Here is a 24,959-nt window from a genome sequence, read left to right on the forward strand (position 1 = left end):
CTACGTTGACTGTGACATGGGTAAGCAACTGAAGCTCCCAAGATTTGAGGGTTTGCTGGGCTTCCTAGGCGGCGCTAGCGGTAAGGAACCTGCCTGCCAATCCAGGAGACATAAGAAACAGAGGTTCGAGCCCTGTGTTGGGAAGATCCCCTGGAGAAGGGCATGGCAACCCTCTCCAGTATTCTTGCCTGGAGAATCCCATGGGCAGAGGAGGCTGGCGGGCTACAGTGCGTGGGGTCGCAAAGAGTCGGACATGACTGCCGCACGCACGCAGTGACCCGGCAGAGGCAGGCTCCCCTGGCTAGACCAGACCACCTGACCCTTCCCAGGGGCACGGCTCCTCAAACAACAGGTGGTCTTTCCTCTGACTCACCCTCCTCAGGGAGGAAAGCTCAAGCTTCCCCTTCCCCCTCCTTCCACGAGAAGGTCTGGGTTCTAATGCCCCATTCAGGTCCACAGACTCCCCCCAGGTATCTATCACGCTCGTGAGGACGCACCTTGTGGCCAGCCCGGCAGTCTGGAGCTCCCCCAAGTCCCGCTTAGATGAGACCATGACATGACTTCCACCACACCCCCTTGGTCTGGACCTCTGTTTCCCCACACACCCCAGAAGGACCTCGGAAGACGGCTCTCAAGTCCAGGAAAGCACATCTGAAACAGACTGCCCGCAGCCAATACCCAGCAGACCGCACCCTGGCCCAGCCTCCAGCCTACATATGACCCATAAATTCTCCCAGCTGAGCAAACACGTTTTATGGGGCCTGGGGACGCTTCCTGGCCTCACTGTTCCCACCTTACCATGTCCTGCTCTGGCCTGGCCAGGTCCCCAACACTGCACCTCTCTGGGACCCCCAATCCCCATCCTTAAGTGTCCCTTCACCTCCTACCCCTTTCCCCCAACTCCCGCCACAAGGAGGGTGGAAAGTTTCTTCTCTTATCAGCCGTTTTACTGCCCCCTCCTCCCTGGTTACACAGTAATTGGGAACAGAACTCCTGGCAAGAACGGGTTGATCCTATCAGTTTGCAGTCGACAGTTTACTAGACAGAGGGAAAGGGTCCCCTCAGCGAAGTCCCAGGAGGCAGGTAAGAGGCGTGCAAACAGGAGGGGGACAGAAAGGACCCCCAAAGGAAGGGCAAGGAGCCTGGAAGGAGCCTACTGAGACGCTTGTGCAGTAAAGTTGGGGAGAGAACAGAAGAAAGTACTGGCTGGACCAGAGACGCCAGCGGAGGTTCAGACACCAGCATTCAGCCCAGCCCCGGCACAGAGAGCCAGCCCGGCGGTGACCTCGTGACCCTCTTCAGAAGCCTCCACCTGCAGGGCAGCCAACGCACAGGTGCTTTGGGAAGAAGGCCTGTTCTGGAATCTGGAGCCGCAGAAGTCGGAGGAATCGAGGAGGATTTCTGGGAGCACCCCTCAAGCTGCAGTGTGGCCCAGGACTGGGTTGGCCACCTGGGGCTCGCCGGTGGCACTCCAGCCTTCCAGAGGTCTGGCCGGAGCCGGCAGGAAAGAGCCGCACGCCAGAGAAAGGGTAAAGGTGGACACTTTGCCTCCAGATCTCCTCTGGGGGCAGCCTCCCTCTTCCTTCCAGCCCCATTGTCCTGTTCCCCACTGGCCATGACCTCAGGGTCCCTGGCTTAGGCTAGGGACTGTGAAAGGGACCACCCCGGAGAAGACCCGTCACAGTAGGACTGAACTCAGTTTAGCAATGGCGATTCCCTCCATGTTGAGTCAACGAGGGCTCTAAGCCCGTGGGCACGGGTACAGCCCCTTCCAGCTTTCCTGACAGGAGCAGCATCCTTGATCCCAAGGTGTTTTGAGGCGACCCACAGAAGTCCCCATGGAGACATAACCGTGCTGGATAATCCAACGTGAGAATCTCTGTTCACCTCTACTCACCCTCTTGATTCCAGGAGTTTCAAGAAAGCAAGGACCCCTCCACGGGCATTGGCCCCTCTGCCCCCTCACAGCTGTGGAGGGTGCCAAGGCAGGCTCTGATCTTCACGGGAGATGGAGACGAAGAACTTGGGGTGCTGTGAGGCTCCAAAGAAACAGGGCCTGTCCTTCTCCATCGAGGACATCTTAAAGAGGCCGGCTGAGAGGAGCGATGTGGTCAGGCCGGAAGGGACAAGTGGACGGGGCACCAGGCAGGCAGCAGCTGCAGATTTCGGGCCAGAGCGACCCCCACAGGACCAGCCCCAAGGTAAGTGTCTTCTGGCCAGTTCTTACCCACTCCTGGGTCTGCAAGCCCCAGCTGGGCTCAGGCAGAGAGAAAACTGCTCTGTATCAACAGAAGAGAGGACTCCAAAATTCAGAGAGATGTCAGGTACTGGGCCAGTAGCCTTAAATATCTTTCTACCTAGCCCAGAAATGGAGCTGTTCTAATTCAGCCACCAAGGCCTGGTTCACTGCAGGATGCGGGAATCTGGGGCTTGTTCCCATAACCAGGCCGTAGCTGAGAATGCCGGCCATTTATTTATGCTGACCATTTATTTATTCTGTGGTTGGCACCATCCTGGAGGCTGTGCACGTCTCTGACTTCAGCAGAAAATTATCATAAACTAGACTGATGAGAAACTCATCTGTGAAAGAGGAGGGGCAGCTGGTGCCCCCAGGTCACACAGCCGCAGAGCAGAGGACCCGAGACCCAGCCGCCCGAACACCTGCTGAGGCGGTCGTGCTCTTTCCCGTCGCAAGCGGAGTCCAGCCTGCACGGCCTCTAGTGGCTGAAGCTCTGCCCCAAATCTGCCCACCCTGATCACACCCTAGGCCAGTGCCCTCCCCAGGATTTTCCCCCAAACAACAGTGACCAGATCCCGGGCCCCTCCTTGAGGGCTAGCTTGAGGAGGGGGCGGAGGAGGGAACATACATGTTCCTAGGATTCAGGCACCTGTGGTCAGTCTCAGCTGTCCCCCAGCCTGCCGAGCCACCCCAGCCAAGCCCGTTTCCCCTCTGGCCTCAGCTTCATCCTCAGTGAGACAGCTGAGTGAGGGAGAAAATGAAGCTGGTGATGTCTTGGGGGTCCACTGGAGTCTGACTGGTGATGAGCCTGGAGTGTCCACAAGAATGCCCTGGTCCTCTCTCATTTCCAATGCTTTAATCCAAGGAAGGGCTTCCCCAGCAGCTCAGTGGTCAAGAGTCTGCTGCCAATGCCGGAGCTCCTGGTTTGATCCCTGGGTCAGGAAGATCCCCTGTAGAAGGAAATGGCAACCCCCTCCAGTATTCTTGTCTATGAAATCTCATGGACAGAAGAGCCTGGTGGACTACAGTCCATGTGGTCACAAAGAGTCGGACATGGCTGAGTGACTAAACAACAGCAATCCAAGCGAAAGAAGCTCAGGGCAGCCACGATGCCTTTTCCTTCCAAACACGGAGCCCCACTCCCTCCCCCAGGATGAGTCTCCTAAGAGGGGGTTGGTGCTCACTGGTGGTGAGCCAAGGGAAAGAGCCCGGGGTTAGGGGGGTCATGTGTCCCCAGAGAGCTAGTGGGTTTCCTAGTAGCTGACCCTATCAATAGGAAAGGGTCCCAGCTTAATTGTCAGAAGTTAATTAATATCTTCCAGTGAATTGAATGAGCAATGAGCGTTCACAGGAACCGTTCTGCTGAGGGTCTAACCTGAGTGTCTCCTGCTGCAGCTACATAAAATCTATGTCTGTCCTCTCTGCTGCAGAGGAAGAGAGAGAGAGACCATATTTCCCTTCCCAGAGCACTTTCCCTTCCCCTAGCCCAACACTGGCTGTTGGCAAAAAGGAGGCCAGTCATGCTGAACCTCCACTGAAGCTGATGGAATGTTCCAGGTCAGCTAGACCCAGAGGAGACACCCAATAAGTGCTTGGGAAAATGGCAGTCATAAGATTGGACTGAGCTTTCACGGCACTGTCATGGCCATTGTTTCCATCCATTTGTCACAGTTGTGAGCCCCACCTTAGAGCTGATGAAACCAAGAAGAGAAGATAAATCATCTGCAAAAATCACATGAGTATGTCACATTAGAATTGAACCCCAGTTTCCTGAGATCATCCACTCTAGATTATTTCTGAATGTGGCTAAAATCCATCCATCTCCCTACTAGGCTGGAATTCAGCATTTCTACTTTTTTGGCCATGCCACACAGCATTAAGTATCCTACGTCCCCAACCAGGGATCAAACCCATGCCCCCTGCAGTGGAACCTCAGAGTCCTAACAGTTGGACTGCCAGGGAAGTCTCAGGAATCAGCGTTTCTAAAGAGATTCATGAGGGTCCCCCTGGAGGTTTTCAAGATGACTTTGAAGGTGAGGAAGGCAAAGATTATTCATGTCAATAGTCCTATAATGACCTCTACACTAACCTTCTATTTATGATGCATGATACCAGTTACCCATTTATGGTCATGATATGAGGTTTTCTTTTAATATATATGCACTTATTTAGGGCTTTTCAGGTGGTGCTAATGGTAAAGAACCTGCCTGCCAATACAGGAGATATGAGAAATGTGAGTTTGATCCCTGGGTAGGGAAGATCCCCTGAAGAAGGAAATGGCAACTCCCTCCAGCATTCTTACCTGGAGAATCCCTTGGTCAGAGGAGCCTGGCAGGCTACAGTCCATGGGGTCACAAAAGAGTCAGACATGACCAAGCGACTACACAACAACTATCATAGCTAAAAAGCAGACAAGGTGTAAATGAATGGGTATGTTTATGTTCCAATAAAATTTTATTTACAGTTACAGGCAGAATGCCAGGTCTGGCCTCAGGCTATAGTTCATCAACCCCTAAAGCTACTGGCATGACATTCAAAATCCTTCACAGACCAGCCTTGCGGGTACCCAGATTCATCCCCCATCACGGCCTGCCTGCCCCTCACCCTCCAGGCACATGGAGCATCTCTCTCACTTCCAATCTTTCAAGCCCTTTTACATCTCCAAACTTTGCCCTTTAAAACCCTCACTCCTGTTTCCCCTTCTTCCTCCTTTTCCTCTTCCTTCCCTCATCCTCTCCTCTATATGAGCTTCCTTTAGCTGCTGTGCCAATTAACACAAACTGAATGGCTTAAAACAACAGAAACTTGTCATCTTAGAGTTTCAGAACCAGAAGTCCAAAACCAAGGTGTTGGTAGGGTTAATTCCTTCCAGAGGCGCCAAGGGAAAACCTACTCAGTGCCTCCCTCCCAGTTCCCCCTGGGTGCCAACAATCCACAACTGTCTTTGGCCTGTAGACACATCATCCCACACTCTGAGTTCATCGTCACTTGGCCTTGACCTCGGACTCTATGTGGAATCTCCCTCTCCTTTATCTCATAAGGGCACATGTCACTAGACAAAGAATCTACCCTAAATCCAGAAGAGTCACATCTTAAGATCCTTGGCCTAATTGCACCTTCAAAGACCTTATCTGCACATAAAGTCACCTTCACAGGTACCAGGGGTTAGAACTGCGATGTTTCTTCTTGAGAGGAAGACAATTCAACCCACTCCATCTTTCCTCACTTCTTCATCCCCCTCATTTTCCTCCTTCCCCCTCCTTCCTTGTTCCCGTCCCCTTCTCTCTTTCCCGCCTCCCTCCTTCCTTCCTCATCCTCTCCTCCCCACCCACACTGCCTAGAACTAAAGACAGTGGACCCTCCGCTCTGCTCTGGGCCCTGGAGAGGGAGCCCTGACTCAGGGCTGGGCCGTCTTCTTCTTGCTGTTCCTCTTCTTCTCTCACACTGTTCCATGCTCGGATGATGGTTCTTTATGACTCTTCATAGGTCATTTTTGGTCTCCATATGAAGAACTCTCAAAGTTTCCTTTTACAGTTTTTAAATCCCAACTGTGTTCCTACAGAGTGTATACTTCCCCAGATATGCCTTGTAGTGGGGCTCTCCCGGTGGCTCAGATGGTGAAGAATCCACCTGCAATGCGGGAGACCTGGGTTCAATCCCAACCCCTGGAGGGGGGCATGGCAACCCACTCCAGTATTCTTGCCTGGATAATCCCATGGACAGAGGAGCCTGGCAGGTTACAGTCCATGGGGTCGCAAAGACCATAGGATCGTGGACAGGACTGAGTGACTAAGCACATATGCCTTGTAAGGTGGGAGTTTGTCATCATTTTTTTGGCCAGAAGTGGCTCTTCTCCCTGTTACAAGACCCAGGACTTTGGCTACCTCTAATCTAGGCACTCTGCAGGTTTGCATTTAGGTTGGCCTTCTGTGTGTATTTTCACAGAGATAAGAGTTAGCTGACTTCCTCCTCAGTCCTTGGCAGGAAGGACGACTAAGCATGAACTCTCCCATTGAATAGAAGCAAGTTCTGTCGCTCTTCCCAGGTCACATCAGGGAACCTCCCCCAGTGTTACAGCTGGTGTCGTGTCTGGTCCCCTGCTTTGTCACAAGTATGAAGTGGAAAAGAACAAGGGCAGGCTCCCTTTGGGGCCCTCCAGCAGGCTGAGGACACCTTCTAGACAAGAGAGGTGGCTTGCAGAGAGGCACCTCCCAGGGCAGAATGTGCCAGCCTTTTTCCCCCAGATTGGTCCTGGACTTCTACAATTACCACAGCATGCAAGGCACGCTCCTTGGCTCGGCATTCAGGGCTCTTCACTCTCCCCTTTAACAGTGTCATCTGCTTTCTCCCCACTCCTCACTTCCGTGGGTATGGGAGCCTGGATCTTCTTCCAACCGCTGCTTTAGGATGACAAGGACAAGGCTCATTTCAGGAGTCTTAACACAGCTGCAAAGCCCCTGGGGCCTCTAGCTGAGTGGCCAAGGCCAATTAGCAGACCTCAGAGAAGGAGCAATCAGGGGAGGGAGCCATGCACAAAGAAACATCAGTTTATAATTAGGTGGCCTAATCACCTGTGTAAATTGTGTATTTCTTATGATCAATGTGCTAAACGGCTCAGGTTTAATTAAGTTCTGCTGACTCGGTCTCTTTGAAGACCCACTGAAGTGTGATCACAGCTCAAGCAATTAATAACCTGTGAGGAGCAACTTGCGAGAGGTGGCAGTTCCCTGCCTCCTTCGTCCCCCCTCTTCCCACCCTCCCCTGAGTGTCCTCAGATGGGGTTCCACACCCCCGTTGTCCTCGCTGAGCCAGGGCTGGAAACTCCCAGCCCTTCTCCACGATTAAGAATCATCCTGTGTGATGGGCATTCCATCCATGAACTGGTTCTTCCAGCTTCCTGTTTAATGAGGTTCCTTCTGGTTCCAAACTACTAAGTTCTTTCAGTGTCCTGTGTTCTGCCTTCTTCTCTGTTCCGTAATTCATTTATGCTGTTCTTCCTGCCCTCACCAGGTTCCTCTCTCTTGTCACCTACTATGGTCTGTAACCCAAGCATCAGGCTTGCTGGCCCCCCTCCCTCCTTTCCTAAAGCAGCTCTTGCATTTGATGGGAAAACTGAAGTGTCAACCATCACCCTTCCTGAGCCAACCACTCAGCTTCTGCTTTTCCCCGTCCCCGCTTCCCTGTGAACCACGAGCAGCTCACTCTTCTCTGAATCACTGCCTGGAGCTCCAGGGCAACACCCTCTCTACTGGTCATCCTTCTCCCCAGGCACCAGGAAGGAGATGGGTGTGGGCCAGCCTTCCCTTTCTCTTACTTTTCCTGTACTTCCAGTTTTCCCAACACCATCAAATTCGGCTCTATGACCGATGAATACTCATTTTCCTAGAGATACGTGGCAATTAGAGCAAAGTGCGACACAAGGAGAAACTTAAAGTGAGGCCCAGAATATGACTTCTTCCAGAACCCAGTGGGAAAACTTGTAAGGGAGCCCTATCCAACAGAACTTTCTCTGATGATGGAAATGTTTTCTATCTATGCTCTCTAATATGGTAGCCACTAGCCACATGTGGTTATGACCAATAACCAGTGTGGCTAAGGAACTATATTTTTTATTTTATTTTATTTTATTTAAATAGCTATAGGCAGATAGTGGTTACCATGTGAACAACGCAGATCTAAAGAGTTGAACTTCTAATAAGGTCCAGCCTTAATCCTATCCTTATTTCTCTGACGTCAGATTCAAGTCTATCTGTCTCCCAAAACTGCTCTTCTGATTGGGTGTCACTAGCCATATTTCAGGGACCCCCACTCACTGGGGGTGATGTCAGCTCCAGGATTCCTCTCCCTACCACTCTTTTTTACAGTTCTCCAATTTAGACATATTCAATTTCAAATAACATCCCAAGAAGGATTGTATGGAGATAATTAGTGTTGACTACTGACACCCCAAGAACCCATGCTGTCTTGGGAGAAGGGCTTTGGCCCTTGAGTCCTTCAGGCTGGTCCACTTGGGGCTCTGCCTCCATCTCACCAACCATGTATATTTTAGACAACCCTCTTTCCTTACAAGAGAAGTGACTATATCTGTTGGACACACAGACGCCTGTCACCATGATTGAGAGATCATCATCTCTCAAGAATAAACATTTGTCCTGAGGATGTTGAGTTCAAAGTTAATGAGAATAAATATTTTTCTAACTGGCTCATAACTGACGGGCAGCCCCTCTCCACAAAGTCAACAATCACATTATTTTGCCAAGGAGGGCTCAGATCCTTTTCTTATAACCTTATCTCCAGGTTATGTCCTTCTGATCCTCTAGGAAATAAGGGAAAGCTGTATTTGTCTTATTAGCTGCTTCCTTAGTTACACAAATGGAAACTTGAGATAATTATTTTATTAAGGAGTCTATACTTAGCCATGGACACTTGTTTGCCTAAGTTTCCTTCTGGGGAAAAAGCAAGAGATGGCTTATTTTTGCTATTTTCTTAATAACTTTTTAAAATATGTATTTATTCAGGTTTCTGACTCCTTAGTCGCAGCATGTGGGATCTAGTTCCCTGACCAGGGGCCGAACTCGGCCCCCTGTATTGGGAGCACAGAGTCTTAGTCACTGGAACACTAAGGAAGACCCTACTTTTGTTATAATTTACAACCTGTTTCTAATCCTCTGTTCTCCATGTTGCTTAATTTCCTGTATTCTAGCTCTATACCTTACCTTTTCAGTTCAGTATCCTCTATTCCAAAGTTCTATATTCTTAGAAGAATCCCAGGTGCATGTTATCCTGAACCTCCATTTGCCCATCCAACCTGAAATCTTCCATTCTGTGAATTTTCTGGTAATTTTCTATAAAGCTGCACTGTATCATTACAGTTACCTAAAACGCTGACCCGGGGAATGAATGAATGAGAGACTGTCAGCACAGCTCGTTCATCTTTGTTCTCCTGTAGGCAGGCCCCCTGTGCCTAGCACAAAAGACATTCAGTAAGGTCTTGGCAATGGATTCACGCCTCCCATTTCTGTCTGCACCAGCTCTGGGTGGGTTTGGCTCTACCCCTTAAATGCACCACCAGCTCCAAACAGAGAATAAATCTCTCTTTTTTTTTTAATTAAAAAGTACAGTGGACTTGAGGAGAGAACGGGAGATAGAAAAGGTAAAAGATCAGATCATATCAGCTGGTTCAAAATCCAACAGCTTCCTCCAAGGGGTAATTATGTTTGAAATTTCACCGTCCACAACCCCTAAGAAGCTTCCAAGAGTCAGGAAAATGAGTAAAATTACTTTGAGGGGATAAAAAAAAAATGGACTAATAACAATGAGGGGTAGTTGGGAGGGGGGAGACGAGTGGCTGGACCTAGAGTCTGTCATAGAGAATGAAGTAAGTCAGAAAGAGAAAAACAAATATCATATATTAATGTGCGTGTGTGTGTGTATATATATATGGGATCTAGAAAAATGATACAGATGAACCTATTTGCAGGGCAGGAATAAGAACACAGACATAGGGAACGAACATGCGGACACAGTGGGGTGGGGAGAGGGGACTGCATTGGAAGAATAGCTCTGACATAAGTACACTGGTGGTTTAGTCCCTAAGTCGTGTCCAGCTCTTGTGATCCCACAGATTGTAGCCCCCAGGCTCCTCTGTCCTTGACAGGCAAGAATACTGGACTGGCTTGCCATTTCCTTCCCCAGATATAAGTACACTACCGTGTGTAAAGCAGATAACCTGTAGAAACCTGCAGGATAGCGCAGGGAGCTCAGCTCACTGCTCTGTGATGACCTAGAGGGGTGAGATGGTAGCAGTTTCAGAGGGAGGGGGGATATGTATACATCTAGCTGTTTCTCCAGTAATTTGGCCACTTGATGTGAAGAGCTGACTCACTGGAAAAGACCCTGATGATGGGAAAGAATGAAGGCAGAAGGAGAAGGGGGTGGCAGGGGATGGGATGGTTAGACAGCATCACCAGCTCAATGGGCCTGAATCTGAGCAAACTCCCGGAGATAGTGGAGGATGGAGAAACCTCATGTGCTGCAGTCCATGCAGTCGCAATGAGTCAGAGACATCATAGCAATGGAACAACAACATAGCTGATTCACTTTGTTGTACAACAGAAACTAACATAACATTGTAAAGCAATTATACTCCAATAAAAAATAAATAAAATAAAATCAGAGGTTAAAAAAAAGGGCAGACCATGGAAGGCACTTGTGAATTCTTAGAAATTCAGGAGTAACTCAGCCAGAAGTGTTAGCCTCAGCAGAAATCTCTCTTTCATCCATCTACCTTTTGCCCAGCCATCTGGGCCCCCAGGCAAGGCTGAGGCCAGGTCTTTCAAGCCTCCACCTGAAGAGAAAGAGAATTGCAGAGTGCCAGGGTGGATTTGGCCTTAGTGATTTGATCATTCAACTCCTCTCCACTCCCCCATTCTACAGATGGGGAGACTGAGGCCCAGAGAGTAAATAAAATATGGCCCAAGCAAGGACCAGGGTCCTGAAGCCTCAACTCATGCTCAGTGCCCCTCTCACCACCTCCTTGCTTCCCAGGGATGGGCCCTCAGTCCTGTTTCCCCATAGCCCCTCAATCCAGTGACCTCAGCCACCTCCATGGTGTGTGTGTTAGTATTCTTGTGCCTGAGGGAGAAGTGCCTTAAGTAGCAAGTGAAAGACCACTATGACCAGTTGAGAGAGAGACTGGAAGAAAGGAAAAAGCTTTTTTTTTCTGCACTAGGTCCCACCTATGATGTAGCATCCCTGAGTGGGCCTGAGACTGGACAGGTGACTGGAAACAGGCTGTCAGGGACTGACTGCTGAGGTTTTTCTGTAAAGGGCTAGATGGTAACTATTTTAGATTTTGCAGTCTCTGTTTCAGCAACACAACTCTGCCATTATAGCACAAAAACAGCCATAGATAATACATAAACCCATATGTCAGGCTGAGTTTCAATAAAACTTTATTTCTAAAAACAAACAGAGGGCCAGATGTGACCCCCCCAGGCTGTGGTTTGCCATTTCTTGTTACAGACAAGGGAAATTTGCTTGAAGGCATCTGAGCAGCAGAAAAGACAAAGAAGTTTCTAAAAGGTCATCTTGGCCACACCGTCCAGGATGGATAAAGGGAGTCAACCTAGGGGGAGGGTTTCTTGGAGAGAGAACATTGTAAAAGGCCAAGCCTAAGAAGCCAGAGCCAAGTCATGGCAACAGTGGTTTGATGCGTACAACGCAGCAGCACAAAAGCTTCACTGAGACGAAGGTCACTAACCCAGCTTGGACTCTCCTCCCTCCAGAGGGGAAGAAGGGTAAGCGGAGGATCCGAACCACCTTCACCACAGAGCAGCTGCAGGAGCTGGAGAAGATCTTCCACTTCACTCACTACCCTGATGTCCACGTCCGCAACCAGCTGGCGGCCAGGATCAACCTCCCGGAAGCTCGTGTGCAGGTACAACCATCCCCCTCCCTCAACCCCCTCCTCAATGCCCTTGGGGGCATGGGTGAGACCCCAGGTATCCTGCACCCTCTGAGACTGTCCCATTTGAAATTTTCCATTGGCTTTATCCCATGAATACAGTTATTTTGTCCAAATATCACTTCCCAGGAAATGAGGTCACCATAGTTATAAGATGCTTCCTCTCCTTGGAGGATATACATGGAGGGGTTTTTATGACGATGGCCATTGGCATCTGCTTCCACTCCCTTCTTCTCCACTTTACTGTCATTCCAAAGCATCATTCACCACACAACCTCATTCACAAAATAGGTCTTGACAATCTAGACTAGGGCTCAACAGACTTCTTCTGTAAGGGACAAGGTGCTAATTATGTTACGCTTTGTGAGGCCATATGGTCACTGTCATAGCTATTCAATTCTGCCCTTGTAGCACAAAAACAGCTATAGTTTACAACATATAAACAAATGAGCAAGTTCCAATAAACTTTACTGATGAGCACTAAAATTTGAATTTTGTGTCATTTGCATGTCACCAAATTTAGATTCTTTTTCCCAACCACCTAAAAATGTGTAAACCATACTTAGCACAAGAGCTGTACAAACACAGGTGGGAAGCCAGAGTTAATCTGAGGTTAACTCTGCCAACCTCTGACTTGGAACACATGGGTATCACTCTGGCAGCAGCACAGAGAAGTGGCAAGGACACCTCATGGTCAGAGACCTAATCTGTAACCTGTCATTTCTCCCCCCCCCCACCCCTCGAGTGTCTAGGCTTCCTCTGTGGTTAGACATACTGCAGCCCCTCATCAACGGTATGTCCCACTCTCTTTGCACATCCCCAGTTCTGCAAGCGTTGCTCTAGCAAATCCAAAACCAATTGTTACATATTTGCACTCTCTCTAAAACAGTTTTCTAAATCACTCTTCATTTTTTTTAACAAATATGATGGGGGAACTCTACTCAACATCTTTTTTTATAACTTAATTTTTAATGAATAAACAAAACAATCTTTGAAAAACAGAAAAAATACAACTCTTATTTTATATTGGAGTATATTTGACTTACAATGTTGTGTTAGTTTCAGGTATAAAACAAAGTGATTTAGTTACACATTACATAGATCTATTCTTTTTTCAGATTCTTATCCCATATAAGGTTATTACAGAGTACTGAACAGAGCTCCCTGTGATATACAGTAGGTCTTTGCTATCTAGTTTATATACAGTAGTGTGTATATGTTAATCCCAACCTCCTAATTTATCCCTTCTCCTCTCTACCTTTCAATATCTTGTAATAACCTATAATGGAAGAGAATGTTAAAAAGGAATACATATATTTGTATGTATATATATATATAACTGAATCACTTTGCTGTGATTCATACATCTGAAACTAACACAACAGTGTAAATCAAGTATATTTCAATACTTTCTCGAAATACACAATGGATTTATTAAATTCAAAACCTGCACCAAGGTCCACATCAATATTCCATCCTTCATTTCATCCAAGCCTACTTTTGTGGTCAAGGCCCACCCCTGTCTGGACTTCACTCCTTTACTTACCATTTGAAATCAGTCACCAACTACGTGGGTAGCATCTACATCTAGTGTAAAGCCCAGAATTCAGCACTGCCTCCGCAGAATGACCAAGTACAAATGGCCATGTGTCACAGACAGTCAGGGTGCCCATGAATACAGGCAACCCTCAGTAGTCAACCTATAGATACCAGACGCCTCACTGGGGTTTCAAACGGGTGGTCCACCATCAGGTAAGAGCCCATGGATGGGTTTTCTCTGATCTGCATGGTTTTTTAAATCTTAGAGCCTTCACAGAAAAATCAATATTTCTGTCTTAGAAGTTGAATAAAGCTGCAGCGCTGGCCTCACATTTCCACATGGTGGCTATTGGCTGAGGCTGAGACGCTGCCCCCTTCAGCCTCTGTTCACCCCGGACCCCACCACTCCCAGTTACAGGGCACCCTGCTGGTTCACGCTCCCTCCTATGAGTCCCCCAGCCCCTGTAGGCATGGAAGGTTGTGACCTCGGATCCCCTCTCCCAAGGCAGATCAGATCCAAAGAAATCATGGCTGCCGTTGACCTTTCTAAACTGTAAAGGGATGGTCCCTTGGAAGGCGCCGTCATCATGTATTTTGAGGAGAAAAGCCCCTTTGCTTATCTCCATCCTCTCTTGCCTTCATCTCAGATCTGGTTCCAGAATCAGCGAGCCAAGCGGCGGAAGCAGGAGAAGACAAACAGCCTTGGGGCTTCGCAGCCGCTGAGTGAGGCCGGCTTGGCCCCGCCCACAATCCCGGATGTGGCCGTGAGTGGCTGAGGCACCCGGGGGCGGGGCTGGGGGGCGGGGTCACTGTCTGGGACCTTTTCATCCAGATTGGAACACCTCGGGGGCTCTGTTCACTGTTCAGTTCAGTTCAGTTCAGTTCAGTAAAACAGTCGAGTCCGACTCTTTGCGATCCCATGGACTGCGGTACACCAGGCTTCCCTGTCCATCACGAACTCCCGGAGCTTACTCGAACTCCGCTGTAAACATTGGCAATTCTTTTAGAAAGAGCGTGGGCGTGGATGCCTGGGAAACCTGCTGAAGTCTCTGCCTCTGTCCCCGTGTCCTCATCCACTGAGTGACCATCACAATCCTCTTCCTCTTCCAGGGATTGACTTGTACTACTTGTGTAAAACGTCCCAGTTTATGGAGCAGAGTCACAGAGTAAAGGGCATTGTGTGGGAATGGAGCCCATTGGCTCTGGAGTCAGGCTGCCAAGACCCAGGTTTGAATCGCAGCTCTGCCCTAAGCAGTATGTGACCTGGAAGAGTCGTTGTGCCCCTCAGAGGACAGTCATAGATTTGATGAGGATGAAATGACTAAGTCTTGAAGAATGTCTGCCACCCAGGAAGTGGTTGCTAAAAGTTAAACCTTCATCAAGTCAACAAATTTGGAGTGTGTACCAGATGCTAGTGCTGGATTCAGATCCAGCCCTGAATATTCATTGGAAGGACTGATGTTGAAGCTGAAACTCCAATACTTTGGCCACCCGATGCGAAGAACTGACTCATTTGAAAAGACCCTGATGTGGGGAAAGATTGAAGGCGGGAGGGGAAGGGGATGACAGAAGATGAGATGGTTGGATGGCATCACCAACTCAATGGACATGAGTTTGAGTAAACTCTGGGAGTTGGTGATGGATAGGGAGGCCTGGCGTGCTGCAGTCCATGGAGTCACAAAGAGTCGGACACGACTGAGCGACTGAACTGAACTTAAACCAGATGCCAAACAGAGGCGAGACAGCAGTGCAGAAAACAGACAGCCCTGGGTTAACAATTTGTTTAAACCCACAATGACTCTATGAGGTAGGATTTTTAATTTATCCATTTTTGCTGATGCAGAAACTAGACTCTGAGAAGCAAAGTGACTTTTCCGAGACAAACGGTTGCTGGAAATGCTGGAATGAGGACCAGTTTTCCTGGCCCCCCTGGGCAAGCGCTTCTCCCCAGGTTGGTCTCCCTATCCACCCCGAGCTGCCGGAGAGTCACCGGGAAAGGCTAGGAAGTTGAGGGACAGCATGGAGTGAAGCTGGCTGACCCCTCTCCTGGCCTTTCCTTCTGACAGGGCCCCACGCTGCCACCCCCTGCACAGCCCAGGCTGCTTCCTCTCACCGGGTGCTGTCCACCAGCTCAAGGTCAACTGACCTCTGCCTGGCTCCCCGCCCAGATCACCCTCCTCCCATGCCACCCATGGGAGACACAGCCTCTGCCGGGCCCTCTCATCATCCAGCAGACCTGCATCCCTACACTCTGCTTTGTTCCCACCTCCGCACCCCAGAGGAGGCAGCATCTGTACCACCTCCATAACAGAGACTGGACATCCCCTCCTGCGTGGAGCCTCTCTCCTCTCCAGGTGAAAACAGGTGGTGGGAAAGTAACCAGGTCTCTGGGGGAATGTATCTCATGATTCAGAGATGACCCACAGTTCAGGAAGCCACCCTGAGCATGTCCTTTGGCAGGTTGCTTCAGATTCAGCAGCAAGGTGACCAGTAAAGGAAGCTCTCCTATCTCCTGGCCAGCGTGGCCCTCCTGCTTCAGACAACAGACGCTATGTGAGGTCTCAGGATGAACCCTGGAAGGAGGAGGTTGCCCTCTTGCACCTGTGTTTCCTTTATGTGGTTGTGTGACCTCCAGCCAGTCGCTCACCCCTCTGGACTTCATCTGTAACACAGGCTGTTGCACAAGATGATTCCTGAATACCCTTCTGGCCCTTACCTTGGTGAAATGAACCATGGTGAGAACAGCACAGAGAAGGCCAAGGAGAGGTTGTCTGTTCACTCACTCATAAGACACTTATTAAACACCTACTGAGTACCTCATACATGGAACTGGATATTGGCATGAACAACTGAGGATCTGCCCACAGGAGCTCAGTCCAGGATGACCAAAAGGGTAATGCTGACCTTCCCCTGAAGGCAGAACATTCGCTCAATGACCTTGCAAGAGGTCCACAGTTAATGCATTCTGTTAGGGATTGATATGAATGTTCTAAAGAGGACGAGAAATAGAGAAAACAGAATTTAGTGTCTTTGGTTATTCTGCCAGGCTGGGGATGGATGTTGTCATTTCTGGTTTGGATGAAGGGAAAGATAGTAAGCTCTAGTCACAGTTCGTCTTCCCAGGACCTTGTAAGGGGCCCAGTTAGAAAGTCAGCCTCATTCTATGCTGAAAAGTCTAAGAAACAGGGAGAGAAGGAGACAGAGAAATTGATATTTTTTTAATATAAGGAATTGGCTTTCACAGTTATGGAAGCTGAGAAGTCCCATGAGCAGCAGTTGACCAATTGAAAATGGAGACCCAGGAGAGCAGAGGGTATCAGCTCCAGTGTGAGACTGAAGGCAGAAGCTCCATGTCCCAGTTCAAAGACAATAAGGCAGAGAGAGCAAATTCTTCCTTCTCCCAGTTTTGTTCTATTCAGCCCTTAATGGATTGGATAAGGTCCACCCACATGGGGGAAGGCCATCTGCTTTACTCAAGTCTGCTGATCATAATGTTCATCTAGTCCAGAAACACCTTCACAGACATACCCAGAATAATGTGTAGCTGAATATCTAGTTACCCTGTGGGCCAATCATGTTGACACACAAAATTAACCATCCCAGGTTCCATCCCCTTTCCTAGTCACATCCTCCCTCCAAGCATAAGGGGTTCAGGTGACCAGAGCGCCTCAGCTTCAGTACAGATGTGAAAGCTGGTTTTGGGGGGCCACCTCTTCCACTCTAGGTATTCCTTTTCCCCCAATAACTATTTTCTTCCCTTCACCTTATATCTGTGGGGCAAATGAATCACTTTAGCACTCTTACCAGCTGTGAAAACTTGGGCAAGAGACACATTACCAGCATTTCCCTGGTGGTCCAGTGGCTAAGACTCCAAGCTCCCAATGCAGGGGGACTGGGTTCAATCCCTAGTCAGGGAAATAGATTCCACATGCCACAACTAAAGATCCCTCATACTGCCAGCGAAGATCAAAGATCCTGCATGCCGCAACTAAGACCCAGTGCAACCAAATGAAAAAAAATAAAGAGAGAGAGAGAGAAACACATTCCCTCTGTGTATCTGTTCCTTGGAGAGCAAGTTTCTTGTCTCTGAGGGTTTCTCTATTACATGAGTTAATAGCATGTGCATATGCATACTCTGTATCCAACTCTTTGCAACTCCACAGATGGTAGCCCACTAGGCTCCTCTGTCCATAGCATTCTCCAGGCAAGAATCCTGAAGTCGGTTGCCATTTTCTACTCCAGGGGATCTTCCCAACACAGGGATCAAATCCCTGTCTCTTGTGTCTCCTGCACTGTCAGGGGATTCTTTACCACTGAGTCACGAGGGAAGTCCAAATGAAATAATACATTGTGGTAGATGGTAAGCATAGCTATTAAGAAAAAAGTCATTTTCCCAACTCTCCCTTCTACCTCCTTCAACTTCTGATCTTGAGCAGCTATACTCATCCCAGACTCTTTCCCAGGAGCTCTTAAACCAGCTTTCAGGAAGTCAAGGAACTCTGAAAAGAGTAAGCAAAATTGTGTGTGTGTGTTTATTTTTCCCAGGCAAAACATTCATTGTTTTCATCAACTTTTCAAAGAGGTTTCAGCTAACAACAACAATAATAAAGGTTTCCTGTTACACATATCTGAGTCAGACCCAATAAGATCCTATTCTAGCTGTGTGGACTAGAGGCATGAGAGAAGTGAAGGGGTCATTTTTTTAAAGGTACTGAAACCGCATATTTCAGATTGAGACTTGAACTCATTCTCTTTTAATTGAAAGCACATACCTGGTCTCGAGACTTATTGAAGCTCAAGTTCTTTATGTCTCAGCACAGAAAGAATGCAGTGAAAGACAAAGTGATAGGTAAGAAGTGGATTTATTTAGACAGACACACACTCCACAGACAGAATACAGTCCAACTCAAAAGGTGAGACTGGCCCTGGGAGAAACACACTCTACAGACAAAGTGTGGGTCACCTAAGAAGGCAAGAAGCCCCAAAATATGGGGTGGTTATTCTTAATAGGGGGGCTTCCCAGGTGGAGGTAGTGGTAAACTGCCTGCCAATGCAGGAGACAAAAGAGGTGCTGATTAGTTTCCTGGGTCGGGAAGATCTCCTGGAGGGTGGCATGGCAACTGTTAGGCAGTTAGAATAGGAAACAGGAGTCCAAAATGGTGGTAGCTAAAAGACAAGGAAGGGAAAAGCCCGCGAAAATAGAACAAAGGAAGGTCAAAGAAAGTTCCAAGGACCGGAGTGTGGACCTCAGGTAGAACAAACAGCACTCCTGACTATCCTAATTTACATAGGGCAGGCCCAGGGGGAGGAAAGACATATAAAAAGAGGAGCCAAAGGGCTGGGGCTCTTTCTTCTCTTCGTGTCTTTGGGTCAGCATGCCCTCACGCCTCGAGGATGGATTTTCCTGCTATTTTCTAAATAAAACTGAGCTGTAACACTGATCTAAGAGCTATAACACAATCTGTTCGAGAACCGAGAGTTATAACACGGTCTGTCCAAGAGCTGTGATGCACCGAGGGCTTTAATATCCGTCGCTTCAAATTTTTGTTTAGACGAGACAGAACCGAGGAGATTACACTCACCTGACAGCAACCCACTAGAGTATTCTTGCCTGGAGAACCCCATGAACAAAGGATCCCGGCGGGCTGCAGTCCACAGGGTCACAAAGAGTCTGACATGACTGAAGTGACTGAGCCCGAACAGCTTAATGGGCTGGGTCACTTCACAGGCTAATGAGTGGGCAGATTATTCCAACTATTTTGGAGAAAAGTGAAAGTATTAGTCGCTCAGTCGTGTCCGACTTTTTACAACCCCATGAACTGTAGTCCCACCAGGCTCCTCTGTCCATGGAATTCTCCAGGCAAGAATTGGAGTGGATTGATAATCCCTTCTCCAGGGGATCTTCCCAACCCAGGGATCAAACGCGGGTCTCCCACATCTTGGAGCAGTGAAAGGGATTTCCAGGAATTGGGACCCTGCCCACTTTTTGACCTTTTATGGTAGGCCTTGGAACTGTCATGGCTCTGCTAGGTGTGTCGTTCAACGTATGTTAATGTAGTGTGTGTGTGTGTGTGTGTTAGTTGCTCAGTTGTGTCTGGCTTTGCAACACCATGGACTGTAGCCCACCAGGCTCCTCTGTCCATGGAATTCTCTAGGCAAGAATACTGGGGTGGGTTGCCATTCCCTTCTCCAGGGAATCCTCCTAACCCAGAGATCGAACACTGGTCTCCCTCATTGCAGGCAGATTCTTTACTGTCTGAGCCACCACAGTGAGCATATAATGAGTCTCAAGTCCTACTGGAAGTCAAATCTTCAACTACCTTGGACCTAGTTAGTTCTAACCAGTTCTGTCTCGTATCTTCAAGGGCTATGTCGTTCTTTTAAAGGTTTTGCCCTTCCCCCCTCCCCTCCTGTTTCAGTTCAGTTCAGTTCACTCAGTAGTATCCAACTCTTTGCGAACACATGGATGGCAGCACACCAGGCCTCCCTGTCCATCACCAACTCCCAGAGTTTACTCAAACTCATACCCAATGAGTTGGTGATGCCATCCAACCACCTCATCCTCTGTCGTCCCCTTCTCCTCCCGCCTTCAATCTTTCCCCACATCAGGGTCTTTTCAAATGAGTCAGTTCTTCGCATCGGGTGGCCAAAGTATTGGAGTTTCAGCTTCAACAACAGTCCTTCCAAAGAATACCCAGAACTGATCTTCTTTAGGATGGAGTGGTTGGATCTTCTTGCAGTCCAAGGGACTCTCAAGAGTCTTCTCCAACACCACAGTTCAAAAGCATCCATTTTTCGGCACTCAGCTTTCTTCACAGTCCAACTCTCACATCCATACATGACTACTGGAAAAACCACAGCCTTGACTGGACAGTCTGTTTTAATAAGACCATATAAATATAAAATGAACAAGTGCTAAAATTTTATCTAACTCACTAATTAATGGGGAACAAGCAACACATCAGATAGTTCAAAGGAGAACTCAAAGAACAGACGTGGAGCAGAGGCAATCAGGAATGTTGCAATGAATTACAAATAGAGATGAAAAGGTTCAATGGCCATATGGAAGTAATCAATAGCATCTCAACGGGACACAGTTCGTTTGCATTTCTATGGACAAGAATTATTTGCTTTAGTACTAACTTTTTATCAATTTAAAGAGTGGGAAAATAGCTCACAAACAATGGAATGGGCTGAAATTCTAAAAGATTGTGCTAGACAGAGCAATCTTTTAATGCTCATTTCAAAGTCTTTCACATTTTTCCTGACCTGAAGTTGCTTAATCTCTCTGAGGATATCAGGACCTGCCTCAGAGGTCAGCTGTGAGATTATATTAGATCATATAGCAAGTTTTTTGTACTTGTAAAACACTGTGATGTTAGAAAATGATTATTGCCTTTCAAACTCCTCTAAGGACTTCCCTGGCAGTCCACAAGTTAGGATTTTGCCTTCCAATGCAAGGTGTGCAGACTTGATCCCTGACTGGTGACCTAAGATCCTACATGCTTCCTGGCCGAAAAAGCCAAAACATAAAACAGAAACAATATTGTAACAAATTCAACAAAGGCTTTAAAATTAGTCCACATCCAAAAAAAAAAACTTTAAACAAAGAAAAAACAAACTCCTCTAGAACTCAAGCTTAGAAGTCCACATCTAGAAAGTGTTTAGAAATACAGTGCATGCTAACTTCAATCGTGTCCAACTCTTGGTGACCCGCCAGGCTCCTCTGTCCATGGGATTTTCCAGGCAAGAATACTGGAGTGAGTTGCCATACACTCCTTCAGGGTATCTTCCCAACCCAGGGATCGTACCCCTGTATCTTAAGTGTCCTGCACAGGCAGTTGGGTTATTTACCACTAGTGCTACCTGGGAAGCCCAGAAATACAGTAACAGTTCTTTAATGTTCATTGACCTTTTTTGGTTCAATGTTTCAAAAGCCTAAACAAGCCATAGAGAATGGGCAAAGAGCAGAAATAAAAGATTCACAGAAAAAAAAACATACAAATGGATACTAAACATATGAAAATAGTCTCAACCTCATCCATCATTTTAAAATGTAAGTAAAACAGTAATACATTTTTTTTTTTACCTTTCAGGCTGGCAAATATTTCAAAGTGTTGGTGAAGGCTTGATGAAAGTCACCCTCGTATATAATGCAGTAGGAATTGGTAAATTATTTTGGACAGTAACTTGACAACTACTAACATCCTAAATGTGCATCTCTTTGACTCAGTAAATTTTTTGTAAGAATTCATCTGATAAATACACATAGATATAAATACTGAAGCTCTAGTAGTACTTTGGTCACCTGGTGCAAAGTGCCAACTCGTTTGAAAAGACTTTGAGGCTGGGAAAGGTCAAAGGCAAAAGGAGAAGCAGACAGCAGAGGATGAGATGGTTAGATAGCATCACCAATTCAACAGACGTGAATTTAAGCAAACTCCAGGAGATAACGAAGGACAGGGGAGCCTGGCGTGCTGCAGTCCATGGAGTCTTAAGAGTCTGACATGACTTCGCAACTGAGCAACAACGAATAAATATGGTCTACAAGAACGTTCACCAAGGCTTTGTGACAGATACCCCAGGAAACCACAAAAATAAGACACTGGTTGAGCCAATTAATTATAGCATATTCACCCAACTGTTAAAAATAATGAAAGAGACTGAAATATACCTCATGGGAAACTGTCATTAGACACATCATTAAATGGAAAACACACATTTCAGTGTAATATTATGGTCTCATTTGAGTAAGAAAAATATCAAAATAGCCTGATAAATAAACACCATCAAAATGTGATGCTTTCTGCACACATTAGTTTTTGTTCCATAACAAATCTCACCAAAACATCAATGCTTGAAGTAATGACTTCTTTGGCTCACAACCCAGGATTGACCAGGCTCTTGGTCTGTCTGGGGCTAACTTGGCTGATCTCACTGGGCTTTGTCAGGTGTCTGTGGTCAGCTGGTCAGTTGGTGGCTGCTGAGGGATCTCAGGTAGCCTCACTCACAGACTGGCCTGGGTTTGGCAGGCTGTTAGCTGAGGTCACGAGGAGGGCATGGCCATCCACTCCAATATTCTTACCTGGAGAATTCCCGTGGACAGAGGAGCCTGGTAGCCCATAGTCCATAAGGTCACAAAGGGTCGGACATGACTGAAGCAACTTATCATGCATGCATGCATAGCTGAGGTCACAGGGTTACTGGGTCACAGTAGGCTTCCTAGTGGAGTAGCCACAGGATTCCAAGAGCACCAAAGCAGAGTATGCAAGGGCTCTTGAGGCTTGGCCTGAGAATTCACTGGTTACTTCTGCTACATCCATTGGTCAAAGCAAGTCAAGGCCAACCCAGACTCAAGGTGTGGGAAAAGTTGTGAAGTGTGTGGCCACTTTTACCATCCACCATAACATCCAAGATGCTTGCTCCTGGAAAGCAAACCTAGACAGCATGTCAAAAAGCAGAGATATCACTTTGCCAACAAAGATCCGTACAGTCAAAGCTATGGTTTTTCCAGTAGTTTTGTATGGCTGTGAGAGTTGGACCATAAAGATGGTTGAGCGTTGAAGAATTGATGCTTTCAAACTGTGGTGTTGGAGAAGACTCTTGAGAGTCCCTTGGACGGCAAGGAGATCAAACCATTCAATCCTAAAGGAAATCAATCCTGAATATCCATTGGAAGGACTGATACTGAAGCTGAAGCTCCAGTACTTTAGCCACTTGATGTGAAGAGCTGACTCATTGGAAAAACCCTCATGCTGGGAACGATTGAAGGCAAGAGGAGAAGGGGACAACAGAAGATGAGATGGCTGGATGGCATCACCAACTCAATAGATGTGCATTTGAGCAAGCTCCAGGAGATAGTGAAGGACAGGGAAGTCTGGTGTGCTGCACTCAATGGGGTCACAAAGAGTCGGACAAGACTCAGCAACTGAACAACAACAACACAACACCCAAATGAATATCTCATCTCAACTTCTTCCTTAAATTCTCCTGACACCTCTACTTGACTATCTAATGATCATCTCAAACTTAACATGTCTAAAAACAAACTCCATTCACTCTGTAGCCTAAACCTGTCTTCCTCTGCCTTCTTCCTCTCAGCACAGGGCAATGCCTTTCTTCTCGTTGTTCACACTCAGATCCTTACAAATACTTATAGTGCTTTTGATGACTATCTTTTCTTTATAAATAGATATAGATATAGCTACATATATATATATATATATATATATATATATATATACATATATATGAGGGAGGGTAGCCACATGGCTTGCAGAATCTTAATTACCTGACCAAAACTGAAACTGGTAGTGTAAGTTCAGAATCCTAACTACTGGACAGTCAAGAGATTCCATATATATATATATATATATATATATATAATACATATTTTAAAATATGTGTCTAGGTGACTTCTCTGGTAATTCAATGGCTAAGACATCACATTCCCAATGTAGTGGGCCTGAGTCTGATCCCTGGTCAAGGAACTAGATCCCACATGCTGAAACTAAGATCTGACACCACCAAATAAATATTTTTTAAAATATGTGTATATATTTAGTTTTTATTAAGTGTATTGTTGACTTGCAATGCTGTGTTAGTTTCAGGTGTATTTATCTGATGACTCTCTTTTCTCATCAAGTAGCAAACCCAGCATTCAACTCTTCCTCCTCTGTGCCAGCCTCGGTCATCTTGGTCATCTCCCCAGTGTCTCCCTGTGGTCACCTTGCCCCACCTGGGCTCTATTTTTCACTCCATAGCCAGCAAGATGCTGGAGAATGTGAGTCAGATTATGACTCAGACCCTCAAGCTCTTCTCTGCCTCATGTGGAATCAAGTCAGAGTCCTTCTCGTGGCCACAGGGAGGTTTTCCGTGGCAACCATCACTTTCCCCATTACTCCCTGCTCCAGTCTTGCCAGTCCCATACCAGTTACTGCTGCACCATGCCAAATACACTCCTGCCCCAGGGCTTTTGCACTTCTGGTCATTGCCTGAAAATTCCTTTTCTAGCTATTTTTCTGACTGACTCTCTCACTCCCACCAGGTCTCCACTCAAATAGTACTCAGACAGCCATCCTCAGGCCATCATATCTAAGACAGCACGCACATACACTCCTTGTCATTCCCCACCCCTTACCCCATTTGTTAATTTTTATACTTCATCTCAATACCTGACATATTATGCATTTACTTATTTATTGTCTCTCTCCCAATAGTAGAACGAAAGTGGCATGAGGTCAGGGATCTCATGTGATTTGTACACTGCTGTATTCCCAAAACGGTGAACGAAATCAGGCTTGGCACATAGTAGACACTCAATATTTGTTACATGGGTGTGCACACACACATCCCTATATGTCTAGAACGTTCCTAGACAAATACAAAAAAAACCCTGACAGCAATTATTTCTAAGGAGTGGACTAATGTGATGGAGAGAGGAATGTTTGTTTTCCTGCTGCCCGGTAGTGTTTGAATTTTTGTGCCCTAAGTGTATAATTTTATAAATTAAATGTTAACAAGTAACAGGACAATGGAGGTTTTTTCTCACTTCTTTTGTGCTTTACAGTTTGACCTCTTGCTATCAAAGAAAGTGTTTTTCTGCATCTTCTGGTGCTGGAGGGGTCCCCTGTTGGGACGGGAGTCACCCAACAAGACGCTGCTAAGAATCATAAGACGAGGATGGAGGGCTGGAAAGCATCCTCTGGGGACAGT

At 47.1% G+C, this 24,959-nt stretch overlaps 1 protein-coding gene across 1 annotated transcript; it reads left to right on the top strand.

Annotated features, from left to right (window-relative positions):
- Positions 1-1,058: 1,058 nt before the first annotated feature.
- ISX (intestine specific homeobox) lies at positions 1,059-16,186 on the top strand. Its single transcript, XM_065921252.1, is given in 6 exon segments — positions 1,059-2,201; positions 11,527-11,678; positions 13,892-14,008; positions 15,088-15,195; positions 15,311-15,499; positions 15,501-16,186. Coding segments are annotated over 6 exon segments (861 nt in total). The 5' UTR covers positions 1,059-2,008; the 3' UTR covers positions 15,603-16,186.
- Positions 16,187-24,959: the final 8,773 nt, after the last annotated feature.

The sequence above is a fragment of the Muntiacus reevesi genome, chromosome 1 (assembly GCF_963930625.1).
Source record: "Muntiacus reevesi chromosome 1, mMunRee1.1, whole genome shotgun sequence".
In the NCBI taxonomy this organism is placed as follows: domain Eukaryota; kingdom Metazoa; phylum Chordata; class Mammalia; order Artiodactyla; family Cervidae; genus Muntiacus; species Muntiacus reevesi.